Source organism: Anoplophora glabripennis, unplaced genomic scaffold, assembly GCF_000390285.2.
Source record: "Anoplophora glabripennis isolate ALB-LARVAE unplaced genomic scaffold, Agla_2.0 scaffold512, whole genome shotgun sequence".
In the NCBI taxonomy this organism is placed as follows: Eukaryota; Metazoa; Arthropoda; class Insecta; order Coleoptera; family Cerambycidae; genus Anoplophora; species Anoplophora glabripennis.
In genome coordinates this window covers 131,074-146,610 of record NW_019416949.1, presented here as the reverse complement: position 1 = coordinate 146,610, position 15,537 = coordinate 131,074, and the positions used below count along the sequence as shown (strand labels likewise).

General features: G+C 32.4%; 1 protein-coding gene across 1 annotated transcript in view; it reads right to left on the bottom strand.

Annotated features, from left to right (window-relative positions):
* Positions 1 to 795: 795 nt before the first annotated feature.
* The window catches only part of LOC111692041 (prostatic spermine-binding protein-like), a 47,574-nt gene continuing 32,832 nt past the window's right edge, over positions 796 to 15,537 (bottom strand). Inside the window, exons 4-6 of the mRNA XM_023455741.1 lie at positions 1,033 to 1,119; positions 888 to 974; positions 796 to 830 (exon numbers count right to left, since the gene is read on the bottom strand). Of these exons, the coding sequence (XP_023311509.1) occupies positions 796 to 830; positions 888 to 974; positions 1,033 to 1,119 (209 nt within the window). The remainder of the gene's footprint in view (positions 831 to 887; positions 975 to 1,032; positions 1,120 to 15,537) is intronic.

Sequence of the window (15,537 nt, the reverse complement as noted above, 5' to 3'; positions counted from 1 at the left end):
TTGTATTGTAAGTTAACTTGTTAGTGCGAGATAATAAACCTCTACCAGTAGTTTTACGTTGTGTCTGCTTAATAGAATAGCGGTCTAACAACTTCTCTATATTTGAACGAAAACAGTAATCGATGCTAGAAATGCTTCAAAAAAACTTACGGAGGAGCATCGACACAACGAAGCCATGAAGCTATCGGAGCCAAAGGATCTGGTCTGTATTTGAGAAAGAATCAACACGGAGGCTACGGTTTATTCTTGAAAAACCAAAAAAAAACTACCAATAAAGCTACCCAGTGAGTGCCTTTGTTCTTATTTAAGTCTAAATTTAAAATGGCACTTTCTCGTCGACACGGCCTTGTAGATGGTAAGGTGTCTCGCATGAAAACGCCTCGAAAGAATGGAATTCGTAGCCGTTTGACGTATCTAATCGATATACGTTTTACCAGAAATTACGAAATCCTACAACGAAACCCGACATCGCACCACGGGATACAAACCGGCTCAAGTAAATAAGACCAACGAAGAGCGAATTTTCAAGTCTGCTTACAATCATATTAAGATAAGCAGAATGCAAAAATTCTACTTTTAGGACGTACCCTTCAGGTGAAGTATCAGATACGTTGGTGGCGTCGATATTTGTTCCAGTTTTCCATCACCGTTATCCAGTTTTACATCACTGTTATCCAGTTTTTTATCACTGTTATCCAGTTTTACGTCATTGTTAGCCAGTTTCATGCCATGGTTATCCAGTATTATATTAAAAAAACGTATATTAACTGCTACAAAAAAAAAATAATATTTTTTTTATCTCTGTTGGAGGGCACCCATGGCTATAAGTTCTGTAAAAAGAAAATTGTGGTAATTAGATTTCATAATGCATTTATTGTCTACATTACCGTCAACACCAACCCAGTCATTTTCACCATCATCATCATCATCATCATCTACATCTTCCTCTGATAAGTCTATCACTTCAATTCTTTCTTGTAAAAAGAAAATTGTGGTAATTAGATTTCATAATGCATTTATTGTCTACATTACCGTCAACACCAACCCAGTCATTTTCACCATCATCATCATCATCATCATCTACATCTTCCTCTGATAAGTCTATCACTTCAATTCTTTCTTGATAATTAAAGAGAATTGCATTAATTAGATTTTTTTATAATACGTTATATATATATATACAGGGTGTCTCACATTTAAATAGCAGGACTTCAGAAATCAGTAGAAGACCTCATTTCAGACTCTATCACAAAAAATATCTCAAAAATCACAACAGGAAATAAGCAAAATCAAAATGGATAACCACAAAACATGTACAGCACAGACTACCATGTACAGACTCATAGCTCAACACAAATTATGACAAACCGCGATACATGTATCATGCATTTATCAAGTACGCGATGCGATCGGCATACTCAGTGACGTAGAAAGTCAGGCAACCTGTCCCTTTAGGAATCTTGACTGATGCCCAGGTCCGTCCGTGCGCCATGCGGCCGGCGCCGGCGCGGGCAGCGCAGCGGCCCAGCGGCTACGGCTATGATAAAAATGGCGATACAGATCTTTATACAGATCTGGTTATGCCACTGGCCCAGAAACCCAATACAACTGTGCTCGTTTTCCATTTCTATCATCTCCACATATTTAGTTCGACCAGACCTGTTTATGGGTATGCCTAATTAAATATGGGAACAAGTTTTTCAAATATTTCAATGCCGAGTTGCTGCNATGTGAAGGAGAAAGAACTTGTAAATCATTATTTCTATTAAAAAGAATTTTGTTAACAAGCCTACTTGGGTAACCACATTTAAGGAACAACTGAGCAAGTTTTCTCAGGTTTTCCATCGTTTTTGAACGATGTGACGTGCGTAAGACCCTGTTTTTCATCCCTAACAATAAATTAATTTTCTGTTTCATGGGATGGTACGATGCAAAATGCAAGTATCGTTCCGATGCCCCAGGTTTTGTATACCACGATGTGTAAAGAATATTGTTTTCAGCTCTGAAAACTTTAGTGTCAAGAAACGGAACACTTTTGTTCTCGTCTTCTTCCTCCACAGTAAATTGGATGAAAGGGCTATAACTATTAAAAATATGTAAAACTTGTTGTATGCTACCCAAGGGAACACTCAAAATAATATCATCAACGTATTTTTTAATAAACGAAATTTCAAAATTTAAACGATTAATACATTCGGCAAGTAAGTCATCCATCACATATTGAGCTAATATGGGTGAGACAGGACTACCCATGGGCATACCTAAAATTTGCTTATAAATTTGATTATTGAACGAAAACACAGTAGAATCAAAAAGAAATTCGACTAGTTCCAAAAAATATTGTAGAGTAATATTACAATTTTCGTTAATTTGATTCCAATGACATCGTATAGAATCCCTAGCCAAACTAATAGAGACATTACTAAACAAAGAAACAACATCTAAACTGATTAAAACAAAGTCCTCTGGTAATCTAAAGTCATTAATAAAATTACTAAAATGAAAAGAGTCAAGAGTGAAAAAGGGATTATCTTTGTCATAAGACATAGTCAAAATGTTGGTGACCAGTTCAGCAACACCTCTATTGGGACTATGAATACCAGAGATGATAGGTCGAAGAGCTAATTGAGGTTTATGTACCTTAGGTAGGTCATATAATTTATTAATCACACCGTTGTAATTACGATAGCTTTTGCCATCATCTCTGGAAATCATATTCCTTTTTTCTAATGCATTACAGTTAACCTTGAAGTTATATATGTATACTATGAATTAGGGAGATTGTTATGACATTCATTTGAAATATATCTATTTATATAAATGCATTTTGGTGCTCAAAATAAATTTAAAAATATCGCACCAACAAATTTGCTGGTGTTTTACAAACATTGCAGTTAACCTTGAAATTACATTTGTTTGGCGCGAATGATAGAGCATGTTATATAACCTTCATTTGAAATATTTCTATTTATATAAATGCATTTTGCCGATTAAAATAAAATTCAAATCTTTATATGCATAGCTGAACCTTGAACAGACTGCGATCGATATTTATATCACGTCTACTTTTGGCGGTAAAACAAAATTTAAATATACCTATCTAACGATTATGCATATACAGGGTGATTCAAAAAACCGCAGACAGACTTCTAGGGTAAGTAATACATGAAAAATTAAGACGAAAAGTCTTAATAAATATAGGGTCGCAAATGCCTGCTTAACGAGATACAGGGCGTCAAAGTTTCTGTAAAATTAAAGCGTAAAAATGACAAAAAGAAGCTTATAATCTAGTTTACTTAACTCACTTGTACACATTGACATTAGTGACAGGCGATGTTTAATTTTATTTTGAATAGCACAAGCCTACTATGCGAAACTAAAATGAATGAAAATAAAATTGGATTTACAAATTTTCTACAAAGGTGTTTCTCTTAAAAATGGTTGCTTTAATCCAAATTTTGCAAGAGACCAATTCGATAGACAATTGAACACTTTACACGAAAATAGTGCCCGTTTGACAAAATTAGCAGTGGCGTAGAAAATATTTTTAAAAAAGGGTCACGTTGACCCCGTCTCTACGACACTGCTGCTCATAAAATTTTGAGCAGTACATCAAACATTGGTCTTAAGGTGCTAACTACGCATAGCAAATTTGAAATAGAAATGTTCAGGCATTTTGGAATTATTTCTGACGTTTAATTTTACAGAAACTTTGACGCCTTGTATCTCGTTAAGGAGGCATTTGCGACCCTATGTTTATTAAAACTTTTCGTCTTAATTTTTTATGTATTATCTACCCTAGAAGTCTGTCAGCTGTTTTTTGAATAACCCTGTATATTGCATGATAGTATGATTTTTATTTCGTATGTAAAAACGAAAAAAATATCACATTGTGTGATGACATTCATTTGTCATATGTTCAGTTAAATGTTACAGATACATATTGCTTGAGAATGTCACCTTGAGAATTTGGCTTTGATATTGGTGTGATATTGGAATGAACACAACGCATGCTTGAACAGCTGTATATATAAGGAATGGAGTATGTATGAAATTCATTTGTGATTAACGATCTGGGTCAGAGTAATACGACACTATAGAAGCGAACGATATTTTATAAAACACGCCTATATTGCCGCATAAAATAAAATTTAAATATTTCCATACATAGCTTAACCAAGAAAAGACATACTCTGGCGCGAAAATAAATTTCGTATGTAAAAAGGAAAAAATATCACATCATGTGATGACATTCATTTGACATATGTTCAGTTAAATGTTACAGATAAATATTGCTTGAGTGTCACCTTGAGAATTTAGTTTTGATATTATATGCAATACTTTTTGCAAATTTTTACATTCCCTTCGTAGGTTGAAAAGTAATTGGAAGCTGTAGTTGTAATAATTTAGTAGTGATTTTTCTTGTTTTGCACATAATAAAGGATGTATTAATTCGGATTAATATTCAGGAGTGGCTATACACAAATACAAACATTACAACAACAACAAAATTGTTTACGGAGATTTTAATTCAAATGTTTGTCACATGCAGCCCAAATAAATTTGCGCCTTGTGCATTAGAAATAATCAAGTTACAAATACCAGTTATGGTTAAAATATTATTATTATTATTGTTAAAATAATTTTAAATGTAGCTGGTACGTGAATTTCCGAAGAAGATGACGTAGGGTGATGAGTTTCATTTGACCTTTGCATTGCAGTTAACCTTGAAATTATATTTGTTTGGCGCGAATGAGGAATTTGTTATGACCTTCATATTTACATAAAAGAAAAAATAATTGCATCTTATACATAAAGCCACAACTGGGGCTTTAACAACAATTTATGACAGCAATGTTTAGATAGAAAATAACAAATTTTGCGGTCCCAACAACAAATAATACAATCAGATGATACAGTAGCAGACATACCCGTTTTGCGCAAAAGAAAATACAACTTTCCGTTCTATATTTACAGCATATAATGTTATTAATGTATTTTTTACACTTGTATACAGTAACAGGGTCAATTTTTATGTAAATGAGGTAACCCAAAGTAAAATTGGTTATCAATTGTCGTATTCTAATCTGTTATTTTTTAATGGTTATCTACAATAATGAACATCGTTTTAAGTAAAATAAGTAAAAAAAAACACGTTTTACAATTAATTTCAGGTTGGTTTATTAAAGTGTTACATACTCAGATGTATACGTTTTTTTATACTTGTCTATTAATTATTTTCACATACTTTGTTAAATCTACATCAGTAACAGAGTCAATTTTTATGTAAAAATTGTTGTAATCTAATACATATATACTTAGTTAAATCTACAGTAATATAGTTAATTTTATGTAAAAATATATTACAACTACAACAGATCGCATTTACTTGTCAACTTACAAAGGAAATGTAAAATATTTGCGCAAAGTATTGCATGTAAAGCTTCAAAAATTGCATATAACAGAATAGAATACTGCAATTTTTACATAAAAATTGACAGTCGGAATGTACGCAAATTGCATTAAATGCTTCGAAAATTGCATATAACAGATTAGAATACTGCAATTTTTACATAAAAATTGACAGTCGGAATGTATGCAAATTGCATATAATGCTTCGAAAATTGCATATAACAGATTAGAATACTGCAATATTTACACAAAAATTGACAGTCGGAATGTATGCAAATTGCATATGATTCGAAAATTGCATATAACTGATTAGACTACTGCACTTTTTACACAAAAGTTGACAGTCGGAATGTATGCAAATTGCATATAATGCTTCGAATATTGCATATAACAGATTAGAATACGACAATTTTTACATAAAATTGACTATATTACTGTAGATTTAGCAAAGTATATATGTATTAGATTACAATTTTTACATAAAAATTGACTGTTACTGATGTAGATTTAACAAAGTATGTGAAAATAATTAATAGACAAGTATAAAAAACGTATACATCTGTGTATGTAACTCTTTAATAAACCAACCTGAAATTTATTGTAAAACCATTTTTTTTACTTATTTTACTTAAAAGGATGTTCATTATTGTAGATAACCATTAAATAATAACAGATTAGAATACGACAATTGATAACCAATTTTACTTTGGGTTACCTCATTTACATAAAAATTGACCCTGTTACTGTATACAAGTGTAAAAAACATTAATAACATTATATGCTGTAAATATAGAACGGAAAGTTGTATTTTCTTTTGCGCAAAACGGGTATGTCTGCTACTGTATTATTTGTTGTTGGAACCGCAAAATTTGTTATTATTGCTATGTTATTGCTGTCATAAATTGTTGTTAAAGCCCCAGTTGTGCCTTTATCTATAAGATGCAATTTTATTTTTTCTTTTATGTAAATATGGTCATATAACAAATTCCTTATTCGCACCAAACAAATGTAATTTCAAGGTTAACTGCAATGCAAAGGTCAAATGAAAATCATCACCTTACGCCATCTTCTTCGAAAATTCAAGTACCAGCTACAGTTAAAATTATTTTAACAATAACCCATAACTGGTATTTGTAACTTGATTATTTCTAATGCACAAGGCGCAAATTTATTTGCTGGGCTGCATGTGACAAACATTTGAATTAAAATCTCCGTAAACAATGTTGTTGTTGTAATATTTGTATTTGTGTGTAGCCACTGCTGAATATTAATCCGAATTAAAAGATCCTTTATTATGTGAAAAAGAAGAAAAACCACTACTAAATTATTACAACTACAGCACACAATTACTTTTCAACCTACGAAGGGAATGTAAAAATTTGCAAAAAGTATTGCATATAATATCAAAACCAAATTCTCAAGGTGACACTCTCAAGCAATATTTATCTGTAACATTTAACTGAACATATGTCAAATGAATGTCATGATGTGATATTTTTTCGTTATTACATACGAAACAAAAATTATTATACTATCATGCAATATATATGCATAACCGTTAGATAGGTATATTTAAATTTATTTCAGCGCCAGAGTATGTCTTTTCAAGGTTAAGCTATGTACAGAAATATTTAAATTTTATTTTATGCGGCAAAGTAGGCGTGTTTTATAAAATATCGCTTCTATAGTGTCGTATCACTCTGACCCAGATCGTTAATCACAAATGAATTTCATACATACTCCATTCCTTATATATACAGCTGTTCAAGCATGCGTTGTGTTCATTCCAATATCACACCAATATCAAAGCCAAATTCTCAAGGTGACATTCTCAAGCAATATTTATCTGTATCATTTAACTGAACATATGACAAATGAATGTTATCACACAATGTAATATTATTTTCGTATTTACATACGAAAAAAAAATCATACTATCATGCAATATATATGCATAACCGTTAGATAGGTATATTTAAATTTTGTTTTACCGCCAAAAGTAGACGTTATATAAATATCGATCGCAGTCTGTTCAAGGTTAAGCTATGCATATAAAGATTTGGATTTTATTTTAAGTGGCAAAATGCATTTATATAAATAGAAATATTTCAAATGAAGGTCATTTAACATGCTCTATCATTCGCGCCAAACAAATGTAATTTCAAGGTTAACTGCAATGTGTAAAACACCAGCACATTTGTTGGTGCGATATTTTTAAATTTATTTTGAGCACCAAAATGCATTTATTAATAATATAATAAATAAATATACTTCAAATGAATGTTATAACAATCTTCCTAATTCATAGTGTACATATATAACTTCAAGGTTAACTGTAATGTTTAAATGTGAATCAAATGAATGTCATCACACGATGTGATCGTTTCGCTTGAAGATTAAGTTATATAACAAGACGCTGTCGGCAGCGACATAATTTAAATTTTAATTTAGCGCCGAAATATGTATCGTTTCAAGGTTAAGTCAAACAGCATATACTTTTTCGCGCGTTTTTCCTCTCATGGATTATTTGGGTTCGTTCGTTGAATAGCTGGACATTGGTATTGGCTCAAGGCCACACTCGTGGAATATTTGAATTTCTCTCAAGTAGGCGTGGTTTATAAAATATCGATCGCTTCTATAGTTTCGTTTGAAGGTTATAGAAATATTTGAATTTTATTTTAACCGCTATTTTAAGTAGGCGTTGTTATTTTATTGATCGTTTCGTTAGTTATTCTTTCATCCGTTAAATAGATGACTATGTATACGAGGGCAGCAGAATATTTTAGGAATTGTAATAGTTACTTATTAATTACACACACTTTGCAGCACTATATATTGACTATTATTGTAATATATATATATATATTTCTTTTCTCTTTTATACATCTTGAATTCTATAAATTCGTTACAAACTTATGAACTTAGAGCTTACTTATGGTCACACCATAATGAAATATGTCAACTGAAGGTCACCTCCTCATGTATCATTTCTCCCATTAGACAAATGTCATTTCAAGGTTAATTATGCTATTTATATACTTTTTTCTCTAATCATTTAACAAATAAGACAACAATAAAAGTTTAAAAATATGTATGTTATTTATACCACATTACAATAAGAGACAAACAGTTAATACAATAAAATTTGTTAATATTAGATATATAATATTATACCATTTTAAGACAAATTATAAATTACATAAAAATTTTATGATATGTTCGATTATCATCTTCATTACCAGTATTATTTTCTTGAGCTGCTAATTTGTATTTTACAACAGCTGCATATCGTAGATAATCCAACAAATTAGAAATAACAAATTGTTTTAGTCCTATCTCCACCATTTTCACACAAAAATAGTCCAAATTTAAAGTTTCACTTAAAAAATCACCACATAATGATACACCACGGCGATGCTTTTCATAATCCTCCTCCAACTGTTTAATTTTTTCTTCAGAGAAGCAGTAATTCATGTCATAATTAGATGCGTGAAGACAATCTATTGCCACACAATCTAGCTCGTTCATCAATCTCTTTACGGCTGACTGGAGGTCCTCAACATCGGTCCAATTTTGACTAGCATAATGCATCCACATTTTCAATAGTTGTTCTATAAATAATAAAAATGATATGAAAACGGGTATTGTAGTAATAAGATTATAACAAATTGTTCATTACCTATTGGAATTATAAAACATTAACAAAGAAGCCACCTTATATTATTATACTGACTAAATAGTGCAAATTACTTATATTGACTAGAATATACTTTATATATGAAACATATTTGTTACTACTAGATATATATTTTTTATTTAAATCAAATAAACAATGATAATTCCAAATTTTAACAACGCTTTACATTTACCATCTTTAAATGCAGGGTCACTTTGACCTAGATAAGTTATCGTATATTGTTCCCAAGAGGAATTCATTTTATTCAAAATATCCTCTGTTATGTGTTCTGTGTTCTCTTTGGTAAAACACTTGAAATTTAAATTACACTTTTGATCAAACAATATATGACTTTCCAAAACGTGTATTGACAAAGGATAGTTTTTTTATCGGATATTGTGTATCAATTTCCAACGAGGAAACTGACCTTCGCATAATATCGTTGAATTCACCGTTAATATTACTATTTATTTTGTTTAATTCATCAATTGATCACAATGTCATTGTATACACAACATTAAAACAACTATTTACTTTCAAGGTTAAATGCAATATTTAAACGTAAATCAAGCGAATGGCGTCACATAATGTGATAATTTTTCATCTTTTGAACTAGCTCAAGGTCACCACACCCTCATAAAAAATTTATCCACACCGATAGACATATTTCAAATTTAATTTCAAGATTAACTGCAATGTTTAAAACGTAAGACAAATGAAGGTCATATAACAATCTTCCTTATTCACACCACACAACACAAATTTAATTTCAAGGTTAACTGCAGTGTCAAAGTCAAATGAAGGTCATCTCATGTAAAATTCCTCCTCTCTCGCATACCATACAAATCTAATTTCAAGGTTAACTGCAATGCAAAGGTCAAATGAAAGTCACCAACCTACGTCATCTCCTTCAGCTTTCAGCCTCAAGGTCATCCATATACCATCGTTATCGGCCTTCGGCCTCAAGTTCATCCGAAGCCAGAAAGTGGAGGGGGAAGACAGACTGCCGGCTAAAATACCCTACTAGTTTTATTACATAATCTCAATAATGGAAAAGGATTACATGAATAGATAAGGTGGATTGGACCAATCAGTTCCATTGCCTGGCCACCTCGTTCACCTGACCTTAATCCTCAGATTATTATGGGGACATTTAAATAGTATCGTTTATTACACCGAAATATATACCAGAGAAGAATTATTAGAAAAAATAAATTTGACCTCTAATATGCTAAGGAACAATTAATGAAGGTGAGATCAACCAGCAATCCTTATGATACCAAATTTTACTGAAATCGGTGGGTTTCAAAAAAGTACACCCGCCATATTGGATCAGCCATCTTGAATTTTTACAATGTGAATTCATATTCGTAATCACCGACCCAAAAAACCCCTTTATACAAAATCTGGTCAAAATCCGCTCAGAATTTGAAAATAGCGATACCTGCTCGTTTTTTTGAGGTTAGAAAAAAACACACTTTTTAGCTCAATTCTGACAGTGGATTTGAATTCAGCAGAGTCTTTTACATAAAAATATACTATTTGATGTGGAAATAAATTTTTTTCCAAATTTTCCCAGTAAATTTTCATCAATTTTCACTATTTTTCACACAAGTTTTTTGAGGTTAGGAAAAAATTGTGACGTGATGGGCCAATTCTGACCCCAGATTCGTGTTCAGGAGGCCAAATTACTACGAAAAATATATGTCGCATAAAAAGTATATCCAACTTTTTTTTTTGTGTGGCTGTGAATCTGTCAAATTAATTCAAGTCAACAAACGTTTGTTTTCATGGCCTGCCTTACCTATTCATGTAATCCTTTTCCATTATTGAGATTATGTAATAAAACTTTAAAATCGATTTTATCTCGAAAACGAAGCATTTTATCGAAGTAAATCAAGAGAAAATTTTTTTGATAATGTACAGCCGGAATTATTCAGCTGGAGGAACAAATTTTGGAAAGGGTCGAAGAAATTCCTCAAGTAAATAAAAGGTGTTCAGCGGCAGAGGTGGGCTTTCAAAAAGTTCCTTTAATAAAGCATTAGAAGACCAGTTATTACAGGTTACAGGTATTACAGGTTATTAAAGGTCTAACAGGTGGATAGGTAGAGGAAATAATACCACTTTAAAATGGCCACCTCGATCCCCGGACCTAAACCCATGTAATTATTTCATTTGGGGAGCATTGAAGACAGTTTAAAATAACTTTTCAGTAAATACAGAAAACGAATATGAGAAAGAATACAACATGAAATTAATGCTATGGGAGGTAATGCACAATTATTGGATAATTTCTAATTTTCGAAGAACTAATGTCTGCGAGTAGGTATTGGGGCGGTTTGGACCGACGGACGCCGGGCGTCGGGACGCCCGCTTGCGGCCTTCAGTAGTGTGCGATCGAGGGTCGCTCGGCCCAGATCGGCTGGCAGGTACAAAGGTGTCGGGACTTGATATTGGCACAAGGTAAATTTATAAACATAAGACAATTAATTCATTTCGCTCAATCATAATTAACAAATATCCGGCACATGATTATTTATAATTAATATAAAGATACACAGGTAACGGAATAATATTTTACGAATTGAAGATAAGTTATTTATTCTTAATAATTTCATAGCTACCCACATTACGCCGGAATATATACGAGTATACGTTGACAATTATTTTTACATAACTGGGTATTAAAAGAAAAATGGCCATAATCCTGTTTACCAAGATTTCAGGTAAGTATTGTAACTATCTAGCTCACCTTCATGAAAATTTAAAATTTCTTCAAAAAATTACATAAAGGGGCTATTAAAGTGTTCGACAAATAAGTAATGAACAAATGTAGAGTCGAGGCGTCCGAGGAGGTATTACAGGTATTTACATATATACCAAAGCCCGTGTACTCTGTGACGTTGCCATAATTGTTTTTATTAGTCTGTCTATACATTTCAATCATTAGGGGAAACCGGGTAACAATGAGACACGGGGAACAGTGTGACAGTCCAAATGTCACCTAAATAATTAACTATATAGTAGTGACATCTCGTGACAAAGTAGTAAACCATCTGTTTTCATGCGTTCTCGTTGCCGAGTGAAAATAGTAGTGATTTGTGAACTCGGAAAACCATCTGTGAACAAAGTAAGTAAAAAGTAAAAAAAAATTGTTAAAGAAAAAACAAATTTTTGCAAATTTATTAATGAGATTAGTAAATTGTTTGAGAGTTAGAGAAAACAGGATGATTAAAGAACAAGTTGATAGATTTAAATTATGATTCTCTATTGTACAACATAGCCTATACGTAAATAAAGCCACATGCTACATACGGGTAACAATAAGACATTGGCAGTGGGGTAACGATGAGACATGTCTCATCGTTCCCCAATAATGCCTTTATGTAAATGTAGAAAAATGTAATTAATTTTTTATTATAGATCATGCCTAGATTTCCCAAAAGAAAAACCACAAAAGGTTTATTTTCTGAGGACTCCATGAGAGAAGCTGTAAATTTGGTAATACAAGGCAGGTCAATTGATTCTGTAGCTGCAGAAAAACATTTTTCACATGCAACTTTAGCAAGATATGTAACAAAACAAAAAAACAATCCTGGAATGATGATTAGGATGAGTCCAAACTACAGTGTAAATAAAATTTTTACGGCTGAGCAAGAGGATAGCTTGGTAGAATACATATTAGTTTGCTCTAAAATGTTCTATGGTTTATCCACAGTGGAAGTCAGAAAACTGGCCTATGAAATGGCTATCAAAAATGATATAAATTGCCCTGAAAAGTGGAAGAATTTACAAATTGCAGGTGTTGAGTGGTTGGCAGGTTTTATGAACAGGCACAAGAATTTGTCTTTAAGAGTTGCAGAAGGTTGCAGTCTGTCACGTGCAACTTCATTTAATGAGCATGATGTGGCTATATTTTTTAATAACTTAGAAGCTATTTTAAAAAACATCCAACATTGGCAAACGGTAGCGGAATCTACAATCTAGATGAAACTGCCACAAAAACGGTTCCAGGAGAATCTCGGATTATTGCGGAACGAGGTAGCAAACAAGTTTGTCGTATAACAAGTGGGGAGAAGGGAATATTAGTTACAACATGTGCTTTTATAAGTGCATTTGGTAACACTATTCCACCAGTCATGGTCTTTCCACGAGTGCACTTCAAGGACCATATGCTTGTAGGTGCACCATTTGGTACTTTAGGATTAGCCCAACCTAGTGGCTGGATGACAGGGTATCTGTTTGTTGAAGTTATGAAACATTTTATTCAACAGTTTTATTTTAGTAGTTCCTTGGAAAACCCTTCATTGTTAATTTTTGACAATCACGAGAGCCATCTCTCACTCGAGGCTATCGAGCTTGCCAAAAGTTCTGGTGTTGAAATATTAACACTGCCACCACACTCAAGTAATAAATAGCAGCCTCTTGACGTGGGAGTATTTGGACCCTTCCAAGCTTACTATCGTTTTGCTCATGATTCTTGGATGACCCGCAATCCTGGGAAAACGTTCTCCATTTATAACGTTGCAGAGTGTGTAGGAATAGCGCATGCCAAAGCTATGACTCCAGAAAATATCCATGCAGCGTTTAAAAAAAGTAGGGATTTGTCCATATGATAGAAATGTTTTTGCGGACGTCGACTTTTTACCTAGTAAAGTTACAGATCGTCCTGATCCTTCAAAAGCAAGTTGTTCGCCGACAGATGTGGTATTGTCAACGCTACCTTTTCTTTTTACACCAGTTTGGGCTCGGAACGGGTAGTCTGAGCTTTGGCTAGTGCTGTGACCTTAACATAAACGCCGATACAGTTAGAGCGGGTCGTGAGGTTCGTAGGTGTTGGGGTCTATCTCATCCGAGATAGGTTTGAAGAAATGAAAGTAATGCCCGAGCAATATCAAAATTTAGAAAAATTGAGGAAAGTGGGAGATGATTCAAAAAGAAATTTAAATTAAAAAAAAATTTTTAAAAGTTTATGTCAGGCGCCAGTAAATTTTGAAGTGAATCTACAAACTTTAGTTTCCTAACCGGATTCCTCTTAAATCTAGGTCAGGTATGTATAACTATGGATCCTTTCTGATCCTGAAGGTAAGTTGGAAAAATAATTTATGCAAAAATATTTTCCTTGAAAAATAAAGAACTAAGTTCCTTTGTGAATTTAATATTTTTTATAAAAAAAAAATTCAAAAAATTATCAAAAAGTTTTTTGAAAAAACTAAGTGACTAAAAAAAATTATTCAGAAAATATATTTCTGAGGTTGTGCGAAATGTAAATTTTGATTTCAAAAAAATTTTATTTTGAAAAATTATTCAAAAATCTTTTTTCGAAAATTTATTTTTAATATTTAAAAAAATATTTTTTTAATTATTATTAAAACTTGTGAAGGTTTTCTTCAAGAAAAACAAGTTTAAGAAAGATATAAACTATATTACAATAACTGTACAAATAATATTTTTCTAGAAGAGAAAAATAGCAATGAGATTAACACTGTTAAAAACCTATTAATATAACAAAAATAAATAATAGTGATTCACTGGAATAATCTGCAACGAAAATCCAGGAAACAACAAATTCAACTACCAGACCGTAGAAGAAAGAGTACTAGGTATATGAAAATAAACGTTACTAAACTTATACAACTTATTACAAAAAAATCGCGGAGCTTTTACTAACCACTTTTTTAGGTAATCCTCTGTATAATCCTTTCGGCTTTTCCGAAAAACTGCACTAAAAATCTTTGTCGGTTTGAGTTCCGATCCAACTCTTTAATTACTGAAGGTAATTAGACAATTTAACGAGCACTTTGTATGTCGAAGACTGGTAAGACTCGGAGCAATCACTACAATGTCACTTTGTAGGTTTAATTCACTTTATTTCCCGTACTTGCGGATGAAGACTAACTGGTAACTAATTGTGAAGAACTTGGTTGTAAACTAAGAATGGAACCAATGAACTTCGGCGATGAACTAATTTAGAGCAATCACCACAATGTTACTTTTGTAGATTTATATCACTATATCCCGTACTTGAGGATGAAGACTAACTTGTGATTTGTTTGAAAAGAACTTAGTTGAAAACTTAGTATTGAACTAAAGGACTTCGGCGATGAACTGATTTCAAAAACGAAAAACCAGCCCTTTTATTTAGAAATTTTCGGTCATTAAGGGTGATTCTCCCCTAACTATTGCGTATTTGCAATCATGACATCATGCTTTGCAATCTTTCATCAGATTTCATCATCTTTTTAGAACTTTCTAGAAAATTTCCTCAAAAATAGCAAAAGTAAACTGAGGGTTTCGATACTCGATTCTGATTGGTCCCGGCCTTGGCGAGGAGCAGAATACTGGCATCTGATTGGCTGAAGGCTCTAGTATAAGTATTAAAGTGGTATAAAATGCAAATTTCGATTTTTTCACGTTCATTTGATATCGTAGCCTCTAGGTCTACAACA